Source organism: Somniosus microcephalus, chromosome 1 (genome assembly GCF_052327205.1).
Source record: "Somniosus microcephalus isolate GS21.2 chromosome 1, FLI_Smic_1.0, whole genome shotgun sequence".
NCBI lineage: Eukaryota > Metazoa > Chordata > Chondrichthyes > Squaliformes > Somniosidae > Somniosus > Somniosus microcephalus.
The window spans coordinates 455,576,227-455,594,596 of record NC_140987.1 but is presented as its reverse complement, the minus strand read 5'-3'; the positions used below and the strand labels follow the sequence as shown (position 1 = coordinate 455,594,596).

The following is an 18,370-nucleotide window of genomic DNA, read 5'->3' as shown; positions in this document are numbered from 1 at the left end:
ATACCTAGCCATATGGTCACCTATTGTTATAGAAACACCTGCAATAACTTTCCTTGGCACAGGCCACCCTCTGTCTTAAGACCTGCAGTTGGAGTTGCACTTCATAGTAACAATCTCAGGCAATACATCATTGGTCTATATAGCTTACCCATCCTGCTCCCACAAAAGTTCCTTGAATCTGTAAATCTAATAACCGACTCCATTTCCAGAGCTTTTATTGTTTACCTGTGCTTTCCTGTTGGTATTTCCCACGCTCTAAACATACTTCACAATACAGGAAACTTTGGTTTATCCGGAGGTTATATGTCCGGAATACTCGATCTAACGGCAAAAATCAGGAGCAGTTTTCTGTATGTTTTTTTAGTTCTCGTCGCTTTTTTTCCCCCCAGTCAAGCACTGCAAGGTCTGTAGCTATAGCAACAGCTTCAGCTACAGACACTTGCAGCTGCAGCTGACTGTTTTGAAGCTGTTGCTAAGTAACAGGGTTTGTTGATTCACACGGAGCTTCTCAGTTTCGTATGTTTAAACATTAACTCTGGCATGTCCGGCACTTTTGATGTTACGGCACCAGCTCGGTCCCGTCAGTGCCGGATATCAGAAAGTTTCCTGTAGTTACAGTCTCTATTTGTAGCCTGTGAAAGGTGACATTTTATGCTGTGCAAAATCTTACCCTGGAAAAATGTGCATACTCCATCCATTTGCCAATCACAGGTCACAATTCATCCAATCACTCACATGCTCAGCCCCCAGCCCAATGGCTTTGTTTCTCACATGCATGTGACACACCACCTCTCGTGAACCCTGCCCCCACCCAATTCCACTCGCAATGTCCAATTCCCTAAATGTTGGCTGCTATCTTGCTGCATACCCTCAGCTTCAACAAAGGTAAGACAGAGAAACTGAGGACATCAGTAAATTCCAGCTCCAGGTGTTAACATTACTCGTGGGTGGGCACAAGGTGAGTAGTGATTGGCTTTTCTCACCTTTCTTTTCATATGCTTCTATGTTTCACATGCATGAGCATACTGAGACATTGGAAGATACAGAGAAGGATAGAGGGGGAAGAAGAGGTCTGTGTGTGGGGGTGGGAATGTGCATGAAACAAGAGACGCACAGACCCTACAAAGAAAAAGTGTATGACAGCCGTACAGAGGGGGGGGGGGAAGGAATAGCGAGGGAAACAATGAATTATGGAATGGACAGGAGCAAATAAAAGTTATACAAAAGGTATGAATTTTTAGTGTCTTACTGTGTTAAAATGTCTGAAGGCACTTCACATCCAATGAATCCTTTGTGAAGTCCAATAACTATTATGTCTGAAAACATGGCAGCCATTCTGCCAGCAACATCCGTAAAACAGAGTTGAATGACAAGTTCATATTTAGTTCTGGTGGAGGACACAAGGAGATTTTCCTACTCTTTAAATACAGGAAACTTTGGTTTATCCGGAGGCTAAATGTCCGGCAAGCTTGAGCCACCGGCAAAAATCAGGAGCCGCTTCGTTAGGTTTTTTTTTCTTTTCGTTGCTTTTTTTCCCTCAACAGTCAAGGTCTGTAGCTAAGCAACAGCTTCAGCCAGAGACGCTAGCCGACTGTTTAGAAGCTGTTGCTAAGCAACAGGGTTTATTGATTCACACGGAGCTGAAAATCTCCGTATGTTTCAACATCAGCGCTGGTGTGTCCGGCAGTTTTGAGGGAACGGCAGCAGCTCGGTCCCGTCGGTGCCGGATAGCACAAAGTTTCCTGTAGCGCCAGGTGATCTTGAACCTCGACAGTTACTTTTTACACAATAATTGAATTTGAATGAAGAAACATTAAAAAAAAAAGCAAAGTGGGGATTTTGTGTCTATTTAACTGAAGCAACTAAATTAAATTGTGAGTAGACTGTACCCGAAACACAATAGGATCTTAATTTTAACATATCAAAAGGAAGGCACATCTGACAATATAGGGCTGCCTCAGTCCACATTATGCTCTCAGGGAAGAGAACATTTTGAAATCCAGAGCCATGCCACAGGAGATCAGCTAGATTATATAATGCATTGTGTGCTACACATTAACTGTTATATCATGGTTACATGGTATAATGCTCCTGTTGCACAACATACGCTGATTCACTGAATAATGACGTCATGGAATCTTTTAGTCAGGCATGAAAAAGAACATTAGGAACACAAAAAGGTCATTCAGCCCCTCGAGCCTGCGCCACCATTCAACTAGACCAGGGCAGGTCTGTACCTCCACTCCATTTACCTGCCTTTGCTCCATATCCCTTGATACTCTTACCTAACAAAAATCTATCCAGATTTTTATTACCCTTGGTGTGGGGGGAAAAAATGCTTTCTGATGCGGCCTAGCTCTAATTGCAAGATTATGTCCCCATGGCTCTTGATTCCCCACCAGAGGAAGTAGGTTCTCTGAATCTGCTCTTATTAAATAATGTTAACATTTTAAACACCTTGAGGAGATCACCCCTTAATCTTCTAAACTCAAGGGAATACAAGGCAAGTTTATGCAACCTGTCCTCAACATTTAACCCTCTAAGCCCCGGTATCATTCTGGTTAATCTGCGCTGCACACCCTCCAACGCCAGTATATCCTTCCTGAGGTGCGGTGCCAAAAACTGAACACTGTACTTCACACATGGGGTCTAGCAAATAAAATCTTACTTGTAAAGGCCAGGCTGAGGTTGTTCACATTCAATGGCAGCGATCAAAGAATCAACATCCATATCTGTACGGAATGCACTGGTGTCCGGCACAGCATAGTATGTCTGGTCAAGAATTCAAAAAACACACACAATAAAAGCAACATTAATCAATTGGCATGTAATGAGCTGAACAAAAATCTAAACCCATGGGGCTGGATTTTGCTACGGGGGCGGGTTGGAGGTGGGAAACCCACATTCGGGCTTGTTGTCCCGCCTCCATGGAGATGTGGCCAACCCACTGGATTTTCCACTGATTGACCTTGTTGAGCCCGCCCTGTGGGCTCAGCAGGCCAATTAAGGGCCACCCGGCAACAGGTGACGTCAGAGATTGACATTTCATCTGTCAAAAGCTTTTGGCAGATGAAATATCAGTGTTTAACAGCTGTTTGAAGCCGGCACTGAAAAACTGCTAATTCAGCCTCAGTCCTTTCTCAGGATAACTTTAAAATCATTTTGCTGCAGAAACCAAGAAGCTGATTTTTTTTTTTTTAAATCGGAGCTTCTGTGGTTCTTGCAGCCGACTCCCGACACCGGAATGCAGGACTCCTGTAAAGGTAAGTAAAAGTAAGTTAAACTTATTTAAACACTTTAAACACTTGCAAAACACTTACCTTTGCACTCCTGCACCCCTCACTCACCTGAACACTGGGCATCTCGACCCCTCCAAGACCTCAGACCCACGTCCCGCCTCGAAAACTTTTTGCGGTTTGGAGCTGTCGGGAAGCCCACAAACCAGCAATAAAAATCGCAAATAGGCAAAAACTACCTGTTAACAGGCAGTTTAATTGCCTTTAATCCCTTCCCGCCTCTGTGAGTTGGGTTCCAGCACTTGTCGGCAACCCGACTCCTATGAAATTGACATGGAGGCGGGTTGGGGTCGGGACCCCCGGATCTCCGATTTTTATCGCCCGCACGCCTCCAACCTGACTCCAGGGGCTTAGGAAAATCCAGCCCATGATGTCTGACTATAGACGGAGTTATGCAAAATCTAATTTTTGCAATTAGACAATGCCAAAAAGATACAGCGAAGCCTACTAATGTCACAAAATTTGGAAGTTAGTTATGTGGCAATAAACAAGCTGATTATACCCTACTTAATTAAGAATTTTTAAAAATTAAAAAATGAAAGTCAGAATATGGCAAGGTCCACAGTAATGTTGAATAGACAAGTAATCGAGAACAGGTGATGCTTTACAGGAAAAATGTAGTCAAAATTACTACAGGATCGTAGAAGCTTACAGCACAGAAGGCGGCCACTTGGCCCATCTTATCTGTGCCAGAGTAATAACTTCAAGAGTATATATGCCTAGAGTCGGATTGCTAGTGCAACATTAAAGGTCAAAAGATAGTACATATAAATTGGCCAGAAAAAGCAATAATCCTGAGGATTGGGAGCAGTTTAGGATTCAACAAAGGAGGACAAAGGGATTAATTAAGAAAGGGAAAATAGAATATGAGAGTAAGCTAGCTGGGAACATTAAAAACTGACTGTAAAAGCTTTTATAGATATGTGAAGAGAAAAAGATTGGTGAAGTCAAGCGTAGGTCCCTTGCAGTCAGAATCAGGGGAATTTATAATGGGAAATAAAGAAATGGCAGACCAACTAAATTCACACTTTGGTTCTGTCTTCACAAAGGAGGACACAAATAACCTCCCAGAGATGCCGGGGAACATAGGGTCTGATGAAAGGGTGGAACTGAAAGAAATCAGTATTTGTAGGGAAATGGCGTTAGGAAAATTGATGGGACTGAAGGCCGATAAATCCCCAGGGCTTGATAATCTACATCCCAGGGTACTTAAGGAAGTGGCCCTAGAAATAGTAGATGCATTGCTGGTCATCTTCCAGAACTCGATAGACTCTGGAACAGTACCCATGGATTGGAGGGTAGCTAATGTTACCCCACTATTCAAAAAAGGTGGTAGAGAAAAAGCAGGGAATTATAGACCAGTAAGCCTGACATCGGTAGTGGAGAAAATGCTAGAATCTATTATAAAAGATGTAATAGCAGAGCACTTGGAAAGCAGTGACACGATCGGACAAAGTCAACATGGATTTACAAAAGCTAAATCATGCTTGACTAATCTACTGGAATTTTTTGAGGATGTAACTGGTAAAATAGATAAAGGGAGAACCAGTGGATGTGGTGTATTTGGACTTTCAGAAGGCTTTCGATAAGGTCCCACAAGAGATTAGCGTGCAAAATTAAGGCAAGGTATTGACTTGGATAGAGAACTGGTTGGCGGACAGAAAGCAAAGAGTTGGAATAAACGGGTCGTTTTCTGAGTGGCAGGCAGTGACTAGTGGGGTACCGCAAGGATTGGTCCTAGGACCCCAGCTGTTCACAATATATATTAATAATCTGGACGAAGGAATTGGATGTAATATCTCCAAATTTGCAGACGACACAAAGCTGGGTGGGAGGGTAAGCTGTGAGGAGGATGCCGTGAAACTCCAGTACGATTTGGACAGGTTGGGTGATTGGGCAGAAACATGGCAAATGCACTATAATGTGGATAAATGTGAGGTTATCCACTTTGGTGGCAAAAACAGGAAGGCAGATTATTATTTGAATGGCAATAGATTGGGAGAAGGGGAAGTGCAAAGAGACCTGGGTGTTCTTGTGCACCAGTCGCTGAAGGTAAGCATGCAGGTGCAGCAGGCGGTTAAGAAGACAAATGGTATGTTGGCCTTCGTAGCAAGAGGGTTCGAGTACAGGAACAAGGATGTCTTGCTACAGTTGTACAGGGCTTTGGTGAGACCGCACCTTGAGTATTGTGTGCAGTTTTGGTCGCCTTACCTGAGGAAGGACGTTCTTGCCATGGAAGGAGTGCAGCGAAGATTCACCAGGCTGATACCTGGGATGGCAGGAATGACGTATAAGGAGAGATTGTGTCGATTGGGCTTGTACTCACTGGAGTTTAGAAGATTGAGAGGGGATCTCATCGAAACCTATAAAATTCTGTCAAGCCTGGACAGACTAGATGCAGGAAGGATGTTTATGATGGCCGGGGAGTCCAGAACCAGGGGTCATAGTCTAAGGATAAGGGGTAAGCCATTTAGGACTGAAATGAGGAGGAATTTCTTCACCCAGAGAGTGGTGAACCTGTGGAATTCTCTGCCACAGAGGGCGGTGGAGGCCAGTTCATTAAATATATTCAAAAAAAGAGTTGGATATATTTCTTAAAGCTAAAGGGATATGGGGAGAAGGCAGGGACAGGGTACTGAATTTGGATGATCAGCCATGATCTCATTGAATGGCGGAGCAGGCTCGAAGGGCCGAATGGCCTACTCCTGCTCCTATCTTCTATGTTTCTATGTTACTTGCACATGAATGACAACTTGCATTTATATAGCACCTTCAATGTAGTAAACACCCCAAGGCACTTCACAGGAGTGTTATAGACCAGAACAGAGATTTGGTGGGGTGCTGTACTATTGGGGAGGGGGAGGGGGGGGGGGGGCGGGAAACTAAAAACTTGGATAAAATATTGGGACAAAGGTACATAATAATGTGGCTCCTTTAAGTTCTATTCATGGTTGGACAGTAGGACACAGCATTTTGTTCGGTAGCATTTCTCAGGGAGGAGGTGAAGATTGAAAGGCTTGTTTCAGTACCTAAATCACAACTCTCATACAGCTGGATCAAGCAGCAAGGGGTTGGAGCCTATTTATAGTTCTCCTTAGTACTGATGGATAAAGATTGCTCCTGTTCATGGAATTTAAATTACTTACGTGAAAGGATGCGGCAGAAACTCTCAGAATTACAAAATACCTGAATCAGTTACTGGCTCAAAGGAAATGCCATGTCACAATCCTTTTGGCTAGGCACCTCACGCTGTGTGCATGTATAAAAAGCACAAACTAACTATGAAGAATTTGGTTACAAGTTGTTTTAAATCTACCGAGCAGAAACAAAGCTCAGAATTCAAACCATAAGCTACTGGTATATCTTAACACACATATGTATTTTTTTTTTTTTAATAAAGTCCGTGGTTTATTTTCCTTTGGGGTATTGTTTGGTGAGGGAACATGGGAAGAAAATCTATTCCTGTATTATCGGAAGTGTCAGCCATGGCTCAGTGGGTAGCACTCTCGCCTCCGAGTCACAAGGTTGTGGGTTCAAGTCCCACTCCAGGGACTTGAGCACAAAAATCTAGGCTGACACTCCAGTGCAGTGCTGAGGGAGCACTGCCGTATTTCCTACATTACAACAGTGACTACACTTCAAAAGTATTAAATTGGCTGTAAAGCGCTTTTGGACATCCTGAGGTCGTGAAATGTGCTATATAAATGCAAGTCTTTCTTTTTTCTTTTGAACATTAAGCTGCAAGTTTATTTATTATACAGTAAACTCTTTCGTATCCGGCACCTGCGGGACCAGGGTGGTGCCGGTTGATGAAACATTCCGGATAACAGAGAGAGGTAGGCCATTTTTAACACAAAATAAATAAAAACCACTGACTAACTCGGCCACCACGGGAAACTCGGACTCGGAAAAATGAATGCTGGATGGATTCGGCAAGATTACTGGTTATCTATTTTGCAGGTTATTAAAGAATTCCAGATGATTACGTGCCGTTTAAACAAGAGTTTACTGTACAAAGGCAATACAGGAAACTCTTGTTTAAACGGCACCTAAATATCCGGAATTCTCTATTAACCGGCAAAATTCACACTCCGAAAACAACACCTCAATAACCGGCAATGTTGCCGAGTCCGAGTCTCCCGCAGTGGCCGAGTTAGTCAGTGGGGGTATTTCTCCAAACTGCCACTACTAGGCTTCTTGGCGCGGTCGGGAGTCCGAACACCTCAATAACAGGAGTCTGACTCTCCCGCGCTGCCAGTAGTCTCTTCCGATCCGCCATTTTTCTGTTTACTGTATAAGTTTTGTTTTACTGTTAAGTAATTAAAGAGTTATGGATTACCCTCGACTGGCAGTACTGTACTTAATCAAGCATCTCCCACCATCCATTTAACACAACATTCTGTAGGTGAGTACCCAATTACTGTATACTGCACCCTTCTTGATTTTTTTAAATTTTTGTTTGTTAAAAATAGCCTCGGTAGATAACCCTCTCCGTCATCCGGAATTTTTAATCAACCGGCACCATCCCGGTGCCGGATACCAAAGAGTTTCCTGGAATAAATTTTTTTTGTTGGGCATATTTTGGAAGCACAGCATTGAAATTATTGCAAAGCCACAAGTGTCTTAATGTCCATTAAACATTATACTGGATTTGGAAGACCTAATGGAACTTGGAAAGCTCAGGTCCACTAGTGTGCTTTACCTTCTGATTCGATTCCCCATCCAAACTAGCAGTAGTAACATAGCATGTACCATCTTCTCTGCTCGAGGATAGAAGGATGAGATCACACGGGAACGTTTCATCTTCTTTCACACACACAATGTCGCCAACCTAAAAAAAAAGTACCAAAGGTATATTTTTGCTTTTTAAAAAAAATTTAGGCCTTAGGCCTACAAATGTTGATTTGACTCTAGTCCCTAGTCTAATAAATAGCATACATTGAAGTGCGTAAATATTAAGTTCCTCTGAGGAGTTATAAAGCTGTAAACAAGCCAAGAATTTGAGAGGAAGTCATAAACCACACCAGGAAACAAAAAGTCAATGTTAGCTGCACCCGACAAATTTAAATTTACAGCCCTTGAGCTCCCACCCAGGTTTCGTTCATGTGTGTACAGTATGCTAGACTTCCACAAACAACCAGTGAGTGAAATAAAGTCAGAAGCACATAGGATCAAATTGCCTTGTGATGACAATTGAGAGATTATACAATGTGAAAGTCCAGTACCTTGACTATAGTTTACACATCTGGGGGGAAAAATTCAGTTGTTTGCGCCTCCTGTTAGCACCTTAAGAGGGCGCTAATTGGGGCGCAAAGCAACTAGCGCCCGGGCGCGGCGATGTTTACGCCGCTCGCGAAATTAACTAGACATTTTGCGGAGGCGCTAAACACTACCGCCACGATCTTCTGCGCCGGCAGATCGTGATGTCAGTCGAGTGCGCAACGCCCCGGACCGGATATTGAGTGGTGCCCCCTGCCTTACCGCCTGCCGCTAGCCACAACAGGTTGAGGGGAGCGTTATGCTGTCAGAAAGGGACTAGAGGAGCGCTATTTAAAGGTGACCGCTTCCTGCCTTTTTTTGTCGGTCACATTTTTGCACCACGCATTCTGAGAGAGAGAGAGAGAGAGAGAGACTTCTGGAGAGATTCAATGCTGTGTGAAGGAGTTTTGAGTACTGAGCAGCACTTTGTAGGTTTATTTTGATTGTCCCTTCCTTGCTTTGCCAGCACTCTCTGAGGTAGCGCCTCGCTCCTCAGCCTTTGTGCCTCAAGACAGGTGTGAAGCGCCTGATTTAGCGCTCCAAATCACCTCCAGGGGCGATAAAAGCCAAGTTTGCTGTTGGAGGCGATAATTGGCGCCAGGCGCTAAACTTTGCGCACGGCCGATAATGGCGCCCCAAACGACGCGATACTGAATTTTTCCCCCCTTAAGTTTATGCTCTGCCCAGGATGAGAGAAATGGAAAATGCTGATTATTAATTTGAGCCACTTTGACTTGCCATAATGACATTTTTTTAATTATTCGTTCATGGGAAGTGGGTGTCGCTGGCAAGGCCAGCATTTATTGCCCATCCAGAGTTGCCCTTGAGGAGGCGATTTTAAATCGTGTTTGTGCCTGGTTTAAGCAGAACCAATAAAGGCACCGTGTGCAAGTAGCTGGAGCTCCTGGACATCAGTTGTGCAATACAGCAAACGTGGGCAAAACAGGCCATGTTGAAATTTAAATAACACCCAAATGGAAGTGAGACAGCAAGGTACACCAGTGAAGTTACAACCAGGGAAGCAAAAATGCAGAGTTCCGCCAAAGGAACCTCATTGCCAAAGGGGAAACAATACGGTGGGAATAGGGAATACTCATGCTCCATATGCTGACAGTGTCAGGAAATTGAACGGTGAGAAAAAAGGAAATGCAGTCGATCAAGAACTGTTCCAAATGCAAATCAAAGTCAAAAATAACGACGCTATTGTGAACTAAGACACAATGGAACAACTTACATTGATGTGACTGCCTTTAACTTCACTGAGAAGAAAAAGACTGTAAACAGTGATATAAAGAAATTAGACTAGGTGACCAAAAAGCATGGTTGAAAAGATGGGTTTTGAGGATGCTTTTAAAAAAGGTAGAGAAAAAAAAAACTAGCAAGGTGGAAGGGTTTATGGAAGGAGTTCCAGAGAATTGGGTGAGAAAGGTGAAGGCTCTGCTTCCAATGATGGAGTAGAGTGAGGTGCGAGTGCAGAGGAGCCCAGAGTCTGAGGACGGAGGAGCATGGACTAGGACGCGAGGTAGGGAGGAGGGACGTAATAAAGGTATTTATAAATGAGGACGAAGATTTTGAATTTGGCCATTGACTGAAAAGGAATAAATGGATATTGGGCAAGGCGAGGGGTGAGTGACCATTTATAGGACAGGATGTGGGCAGTAGAATATTTTACTTTGTGTATTGTCGAGCTTGGGAAGCTTGCAAGGAAGGCTACAGGAGAAAAAAAGTTGAGTATGGAGCTAAACGGAAACATAGATAAGGGTTTGAGTAATGCTCAGCTCCAGTCACAACTCCTCAGATAATGAAACAGTCTATGCCGGCATGCAGCAAGACCTGGACAACATTCAGGCTTGGGCTGATAAGTGGCAAGTAACATTCACGCCACACAAGTGCCAGGCAATGACTATCTCCAACAAGCAAGAATCTAACCATCGCCCCTGGACATCCAATGGCATTACCATTGCCGAATCCCCCAACATCAACATCCTGGGGGGTCACCATTGACCAGAAACTTAACTGGACCAGCCACATAAATACTGTGGCTACAAGAGCAGGTCAGAGGCTGGGTATTCTGTGGCGAGTGTCTCACCTCATGACCCCTCAAAGCCTTTCCACCATCTACAAGGCATAAGTCAGTAGTGTGATAGAATACTCTCCACTTGCCTGGATGAGTGCAGCTCCAACAACACTCAAGAAGCTCGACACCATCCAAAATGAAGCAGCCCGTTTGATTGGCACCCCATCCACCACTTTAAACATTCACTCCCTCCACCACCGGCGCACCGTGGCTGCAGTGTACACCATCTACAAGATGCACTGCAGCAACTCGCTAAGGCTTCTTCGACAGCACCTCCCAAACCCACGACCTCTACCACCTAGAAGGACAAGGGCAGCAGGTGCATGGGAACACCATCACCTCCAAGTTCCCCTCCAAGTCATACACCATCCTGACTTGGAAATATATCGCCGTTCCTTCATAGTTGCTGGGTCAAAATCCTGGAACAAAATCCTGGAACACCCTCCTTAACAGCACTGTGGGAGTACCTTAACCACACGGACTGCAGCAGTTCAAGAAGTCGGCTCACCACCACCTTCTCAAGGGCAATTAGAGATGGGCAATAAATGCTGGCCTTGCCAGCGACGCCCAGATCCCAGAAATGATTTTTTTAATGCTTGGGGGACAGGGGGTAAAAAGAGACGATGGAGGTGGGCAATACTGTAGAGGTGGAAGCCGGTGTTCTCGATGATGGATAAGATATGGGATTTGAAACTCAGCTCAGGATCCAATATGACACTCAAATTGCAAACATTACGCTTCAGCCTGAGTGAGCAGCTGGGGTGGTGAATGGAGTTAGGCGCACGAGTACAAGCTAAAGGATTTCGGCAGAAGTCGAGCAGCGTAATTTCAGTATTCCCTATGTTCAAGTGGGGGTGGGTGGAAGGTCTTATTCACTCACAACAACCAGATGTCAGAACAATTCTGACTCTTCGTGACATGGAACCTAAAAGAATCCACAACGTCTAGGATTGATCAATTTTTAAACTACTTTATTTATAGTGATGCTTTAAAAACAAACTGACCAAAGAGAATTCAAGAACTATTACACCATCCAAGTTTCATTACATATGCAACCAAGTTACTAAAAGAACCAGGAATAAATACAGAAATAGAAAGATGAAAAGTTTTAAGAAAATGCAGGAAAGCAAGATTAAATATTTATCACACAGATAACAAAAATATGCTGACATTGAACCAAAATGTGTTTGAAGTCAGAATAAATGTTGTAATATTAGTCCAAATAGGTTTTGTAGACAAGATAAGGTGTTGACTTGACTTTTTCCAAAACTGGTATATACACAGTACAAAGCCACATCGGCTTTGTCACCATTTATACATGTACACATATACATTTTCAAAAAATAAATTATGAATTAAGATATTTTAACATTGGCTTCCCATGCAGATGTAAATCAGCAGCAGACTGTGGATGAAAGCGAAGAAAGGTTGGCCTTTGGCCGACAACTAAATGGAAATAACAGTGACGTCAGTTTGGAAAATACAAGCATTCATCATAGTTTGTTGAGAGCAACCTTAAGGTCAATCCTTTGTTTGTGTCTTTGGAAAATATCATCAAAGATAATCACTCAATGACAAGTTAAATGGAAACTAGTGTTGGAGCTGGAACATTTCTCAAAGACAATGCTGTGTTTTTTTTTATAGACGTACAAAGTTCTGCTTTAGGGTTTTAGTTTGATCAATAGCAGACAAATGAAATCGGGAGAACAAATCTTATTAAAAAGCAATGAAATAATTTATAGCAACATCAAAAAGATAGGAAAGGGCAGATTTAAAATGATGGAAATAATGATGGTGAATAGGAGCGAGGAACAAAATGACACAATCCACCTGAAGCAGCAATACCTCAGCTACAAAGCAAGGAACACGCCCTGGAAATGATACGGCCAGCAAGATGTGACAAGAAATATAAGAACAACTGTAAACCAGACCATATAAAATTAAGTGGATACAAACATGATGGAGAGAATACTACTGGCAAGTAGAAGCTAAAAGGATTGGATAAATACTTGAAGGAGAAAAAAGAAACTGCAGAAAGGTGGGGAGAAGCGAGACTAACTAGATTGCTCTTCGAGAGAACCGGTGCAGACTCGATGGGCCGTATGGCCTCCTTCTGTGCTGTACTGTTCCATGATTCTTTACAAAGTTTAAAAAAAGTCAGTCAGTCAGCAGCTCTGCCCATCTAGGCAAGGTAACTGCACAGGAGATTGAAGAACCTGTTAAATGAGTTCCAATTTTAGAGCCATACTCAGCAAGTCTGAAACTGATTAAACGCGAACTATATGGATTGAGGAGTAACTCACCCAGCTGGTTATTCAGCAACTTAAAGTCTTTAAAAAAAGAAAAATTGCCGTAAATTGATTTTTCTCTTAGAACTATATAATTGATGAAGAGCTTTAGTGCTCTTTAACCCCTTTAAGCCATGCAAGTTGAAGGTTTCCAGCAAAGATATTTCCAAGTTGCAGGCAAACTAATAGCCTGATCAGTGACCACGTTAAAAAAAAGACGATTTCTCCTCTCCCACCGCCCCCCCTCCACTCCAACCAATAAGGCAGCACTTGCCCTCAGTAACATCACCTTAGTACTGCAGAAAATCTTTGGTGAATTTTCAATATTTGGTATTGCTGGTAAGAATGGTAAAAGAAGCCAAAACACAAAAATCACTTAAGACTCTTAAGAGTTGCACCATGCAGTGTCAACAATATGCAGTAATTGGAGGGGAAAGCTTCTATACTCACATACCACAGAGTTGTCAATCTAACTGCTCTTACCTGTGGGGGACAGTGTAGGTATCCTCACCTTAGGCTGGATGGGAAATAAGGGAAATCCTCCTCCTTAGATCTGGTCACATCTTTTAACAGGCTGTCTGCTCTCTTTGGCTGCATTTAGACTGTGCACAATGAACCAAGAGCAAATTGCTTTTGGATATGCTGCAGGTATGGCGGGGTGGGAAGGGACAAGTCAAGTATCTGCTTTTCCTGTATAAAATCTTGCTGCAATACGAGTCACTGATCTGACTCGATTTACACAACCATTTTAGCGCTGCAATGGACATTGCTTCCTGTAATGCTAAAGTTGGTGTGCAAACATACCTTTAGTTACAAGCTGGTGCTGAGCAAGGAGTACTACAGAGAAAGATGATTTTGATATTAATTTAAAAGAAAACACAACTTAAGTCAGTCATTACTGAGAAAGCTGATTTTAAAAGCAATGGCTGTGTTTTTAAAAGATCTTTCAATTTTTGTATTTAGGATTTGATTGCTAGCCTTATTTCTTTATCAAGTACAGCTTTAATATACTCAGAGCCAGCATTGCATTGGGATCTAACAGGAGCAAGCAATATTCTACCTATAAGAAACACTTTAGTATAACCTATTAATTATTAAATTCTTCATTTGACTTTCAGCATATTAATGCAAGAGAATAAAAAGCTTTACAATGCCAGCAACATTACGCCAGTCCAACTTTACCTGAATTTTTTCACTTTGTTTTTCTACTATTCTTCCTCCATCAACAACATAAACAGGACTTTTATTTACAGAGTTGTCTGCTTTATGTCTGAGCCAATCTTCATAGCCCTGCAAAGTGTAACAAAAAGTGACAGCAAAATGTAAGCAGTGAGCTTAGCAAGTTTTCAATTACTTTGTGAATTACATGGCTGTGTTGGTTGTTCGTACACTGCAAATACATCTTTCTACTTTATTATTAATCTGCATATTATTCAAATACACAGGGCAACAAATGCTGCCTTGCCAGTGCTGTCCACATCCCGGTACCAAGTAAAAGGGAAGTCTGTTTTGTAAAGAACAAATTGTTAATTGTTAAGTAGGTTCTCGATAAATATAGTGTTGTTTCAGATCAAATCAGAGGTTTTATGTAGAATTCCGTGTCATATAGTAAGATTACTCTTAACATATATGAGTAGTTACAACAGGCATCTTACTTGTTTGATTGCAGTTACAATAATCACGAAAAAGAGAGGGAGTCCACTCGTTACCGGGCTAGTTGGAGTATCAACAATAACCTGAGAGAGAGAGGAAAGAAAGATTTGATAATTACAGTAATTACTGTTTGTTTAGCACAAGTAGTGTTAAGAATGATCCCTAAAAGTATAGTGTTAGTGTTAAGAATAATTGCAATATAGACAATGGTAAAGTGCTTAAACTTCAGCACAGCAACATTTACATTAATAAATATAATCTGCTTAGAAAGAATAATTGCTTCAACAACCAGGCAACAGATACATCTTAATATAGGACTGCAGATTCACCGCAGTGTCTAGTCATTTATTTATTATACAGTAAACTCTTTCGTATCCAGCACCTACGGGACCAGGGTGGTGCCGGTTGATGAAAAATTCTGGATAACAGAGGTAGGCCATTTTTAAAAAAATAAATAAAAACCACCGACTAACTCGGCCACCACGGGAAACTCGGACTCGGAAAAACGAGCGCTGGATGGATTCGGCAAGATTACCGGTTATCTATTTTGCCGGTTATTAAAGAATTCCGGATGATTAAGTGCCGTTTAAACAAGAGTTTACTGTATGTTACTAATACGAGTTCAGTTTTTCCCAAGTAGGTCAGCTTACCTGTACAAGGAATATGATAAGAAAGTAAAAATTTGCAATTCTTCGGAACTGTTCAAATAAATTTTTCGGAATAAAGTTCCAGGATGTGTACTGCGAGCGAAAAGAAGGGGAGGAGAGAGAGAGAAGTTTAACTACCACCTCAAAAGGTTTTCGGTCTCCTTGCTTTCAAACAATAATGTGGAAATACATAGGAACAGGAGCAGGCCGTTCAGCCCCTCCAGCTTGTTCCGCCATTCTGTTCGGGCGTGGCTGATTTGTATCGCGACTCCATTTCCATATACTGTAGTCTCCAAATCCCTTGATACCCTTATCGAGCAAAAATCGATCGATCTTAGCCGTGAATTTTTCAATTGACTCAGCCTCCAGTCTTTCGGGGGCAGAGTTCCTTTGAGAAACAACGCTTCCCGATTTTGCTGCTAACTGCTTAGCTCTAACTAAGATTCCCCGTACCCGCAGAAAAAATTTCTCTATCGACCATATTGAATCCCTTTATCATTTTTAAACACCTCAAATACATCACCCCTACAGTCTACACACAATATCCTTGAATACACTATTAACAATAGGTCCTTTTATTAATATGCTGATCTTTATGCTCACTGATTGTAGGTTTCTATAGAAACATAGAAGATAGGAGCAGGAGTAGGCCATTCGGCCCCTCACGCCTGCTCTGCCATTTAATGGCCGATCATCCAAATTCAGTTCCTGCTTTCTCCCCATATCCCTTTAGCCTTGAGCAATATATCTAACTCCTTTAAAACAAATTCTTTGTGAATAGCTGATTGTTTGCAGCCAGTACAGTACGTAATTAATGTCATCCGGTTTAAGTGCTTTGTGAAATGTTATTCGAAGTCCTTAGTGAATGTAGATCTTAGAAGTTTGTTTGTTCATTGGCTCAGCATAAATTAAGTTGCTAATTGCATCCATACATTCCCAGATCAAGATTCAAGATCATTTTATTGCCATATGTAACTAGTACAATGGAATGCTTACTCCCCACTCACTCCCACAATACAAGCATATAAATATAAAAAGCAAAAAGTAAAAACAAGTATAAATAAAAACAAGCAGCAAATAAGCAGAAAGTATAGCAATAACAGTCCAAGTTGCAGGATATGATGACTAGTGCAAAAAAAGCCTCAATTACCACTGGAAATAATAATGTAATATGATAAATATATGGTAATAAGTATAATATATATATTTATACATAAACATATAACTATAATATGTGGGGCAGTGCGGTTAGCAGTTCAGTAGGCGCACTGCCTGTGGATAGAAACTGTTCTTAAGCCTGCTGGTCCTGGTTTGGATGCTGCAGTACCGACGTCCGGACCGCAGGAGGGAGAACAGTTTGTGCCCAGGGTGATTGGGGTCCTGGATGATGGAGCGGGCCTTGTTCCGGCACCTGGTCTGGAAGATCTCCTCGATGGACGGAAGTGCACACCCGATGATCTTTTCTGCCGTATTCACAACTCTCTGGATGGCTTTCTTGTTCTGTGCAGTGGTGTTACCATACCACACATTGACACCACTTGTCAGGACACTATGCGGTAAAAGTTCACAAGCCACTGTGTGCTTATGCCGCATTTCAGGTACAGCATGGCCAATTGCAGGACTATAGATCTCAACTATTAATTAACAAGGTAACATCCATAACAATTTTACCCACTTAACTGAGTTTACTTAATATGGAACACTTCAAAAAACTGCATGCAATATTAATGCTGGGGCCATGCGCATCCTCTCTGCATCGTTCCATTTTTTATATATATGCTGTGGAAGCAAGCGCTAAAAACTGCTTTTCATGGGATTTTATTTAAATAGATGCAATACCACAATTGAGCATTGTGCTACTGATGAATCGGGGATTTGAACTTCACTTCCCTTAGCATAATGGATTACCCTTTGCCTTAACCGCTTGGCCACCTCAACACAAAACACAGAAGTTACAACAGTTTTGATTTTCATGAAATATAATCATAGTTACAAAGGACCAATGGCAGGAATGTACAATAACTTGCATTTATATAAAGGGCTAGATTTTCGGGGAGCCGTCAGGCGGGGTTTCAGGCGGGGGGGGGGGGGGCGGGGGGGGGAATCCCGACTTTGGGGGTCCCGACACCATCTCGCCCAAAACCCCGCCCCACGTAAGTTTCAGGGGCGGCGGGTGCCTGCCCCGCACTGGGACCCGCCAAAACCAAGCGGGAAGGGATTAGTGCCAATTAACTGCCTGTTAACAGGCAGTTTTTAGCCGAATCCCTATTTTGAGGGGTTTCGTGTGGGATTCCCGACGGCTCCAAACCACGCCAGGTTAGCGAGGCGGGCCGTCGGGTTGAATGAGTTGGAGGGGTCACGATGTCGGCGCTCAGGTGAGTGATGGGTGCATGAGTGTAAAGGTAAGTGTGTTTGGTGTGTCTAAAGTGTGTAAAGAACTTTTACTTACCTGTACTTACCTTAACAGCCTTTCTTCCTGTAGCTGTCGGGAGTCCATCACTCAGCCGGAACTGAAAGCTGAACAGCTGCGATCTGTCAAAAGTGACAGCCTTCAGCTTTTAGTGCTGCTGAGATTTCTAAATGAGTCTGCGCAGAAGGACTCATCTTAGAAATCAGACTGTCAGTGTTTGACAGCTTCAAACAGCTGTGAAACACTGATGTTTCATCTGTCAGAAATCTTGACAGATGAAATTGCAGTCTGTGACGTCACCTGTTGCCGGGTGGCCCTCAATTGGCCTGCTGAGCCCACTGGGCGGGCTCAACAAGGGAAAATCGCGCGAATTGGCCGGACGTCAAAGTAGGCGGGTCAGAAACCCGAAAGGGGAAGTCCCGCTTTCTTCCCGACAGGTTCGACAAAATCGACCCCAAAGTGTCTTTAACATATGAAAATGTCCTAATGTACACCGTGCAGGGAAGAACTTCCCTTGAAGAATGAAAGATATTGGTAAGGGATCCAATCGTTACCAGGTGCTATCTCCACATACATCTTAGCATTCTTAACACAGCACTGCACCTGAAGGAGATTAGTCAACTTAACAGCAAGATTATTGCTTAAGATAAAAAATCACGGGATTGGGGGTAATATTCTGGCATGGATAGAGGATTGGCTATCTAACAGAAGGCAGAGAGTTGGGATAAATGGTTCATTCT

At 42.7% G+C, this 18,370-nt stretch overlaps 1 protein-coding gene and 1 non-coding gene across 6 annotated transcripts in view; both read right to left on the bottom strand.

The window, feature by feature from the left end:
* The window catches only part of atp11c (ATPase phospholipid transporting 11C (ATP11C blood group)), a 154,679-nt gene that overhangs the window by 100,027 nt on the left and 36,282 nt on the right, over positions 1–18,370 (bottom strand). For all 5 annotated transcript variants that reach the window (XM_086002119.1, XM_086002110.1, XM_086002134.1 and 2 more), the window contains 5 exons: positions 15,224–15,313; positions 14,576–14,656; positions 14,103–14,210; positions 7,999–8,127; positions 2,669–2,772 (listed from right to left, as the gene is read on the bottom strand). In XM_086002119.1, coding sequence (XP_085858245.1) covers positions 2,669–2,772; positions 7,999–8,127; positions 14,103–14,210; positions 14,576–14,656; positions 15,224–15,313 — 512 coding nt within the window. The remainder of the gene's footprint in view (positions 1–2,668; positions 2,773–7,998; positions 8,128–14,102; positions 14,211–14,575; positions 14,657–15,223; positions 15,314–18,370) is intronic.
* LOC147125367 (U6 spliceosomal RNA) lies at positions 16,909–17,011 on the bottom strand. Its single transcript, XR_015080202.1, has one exon. It is a non-coding gene; the product is annotated as a U6 spliceosomal RNA (small nuclear RNA).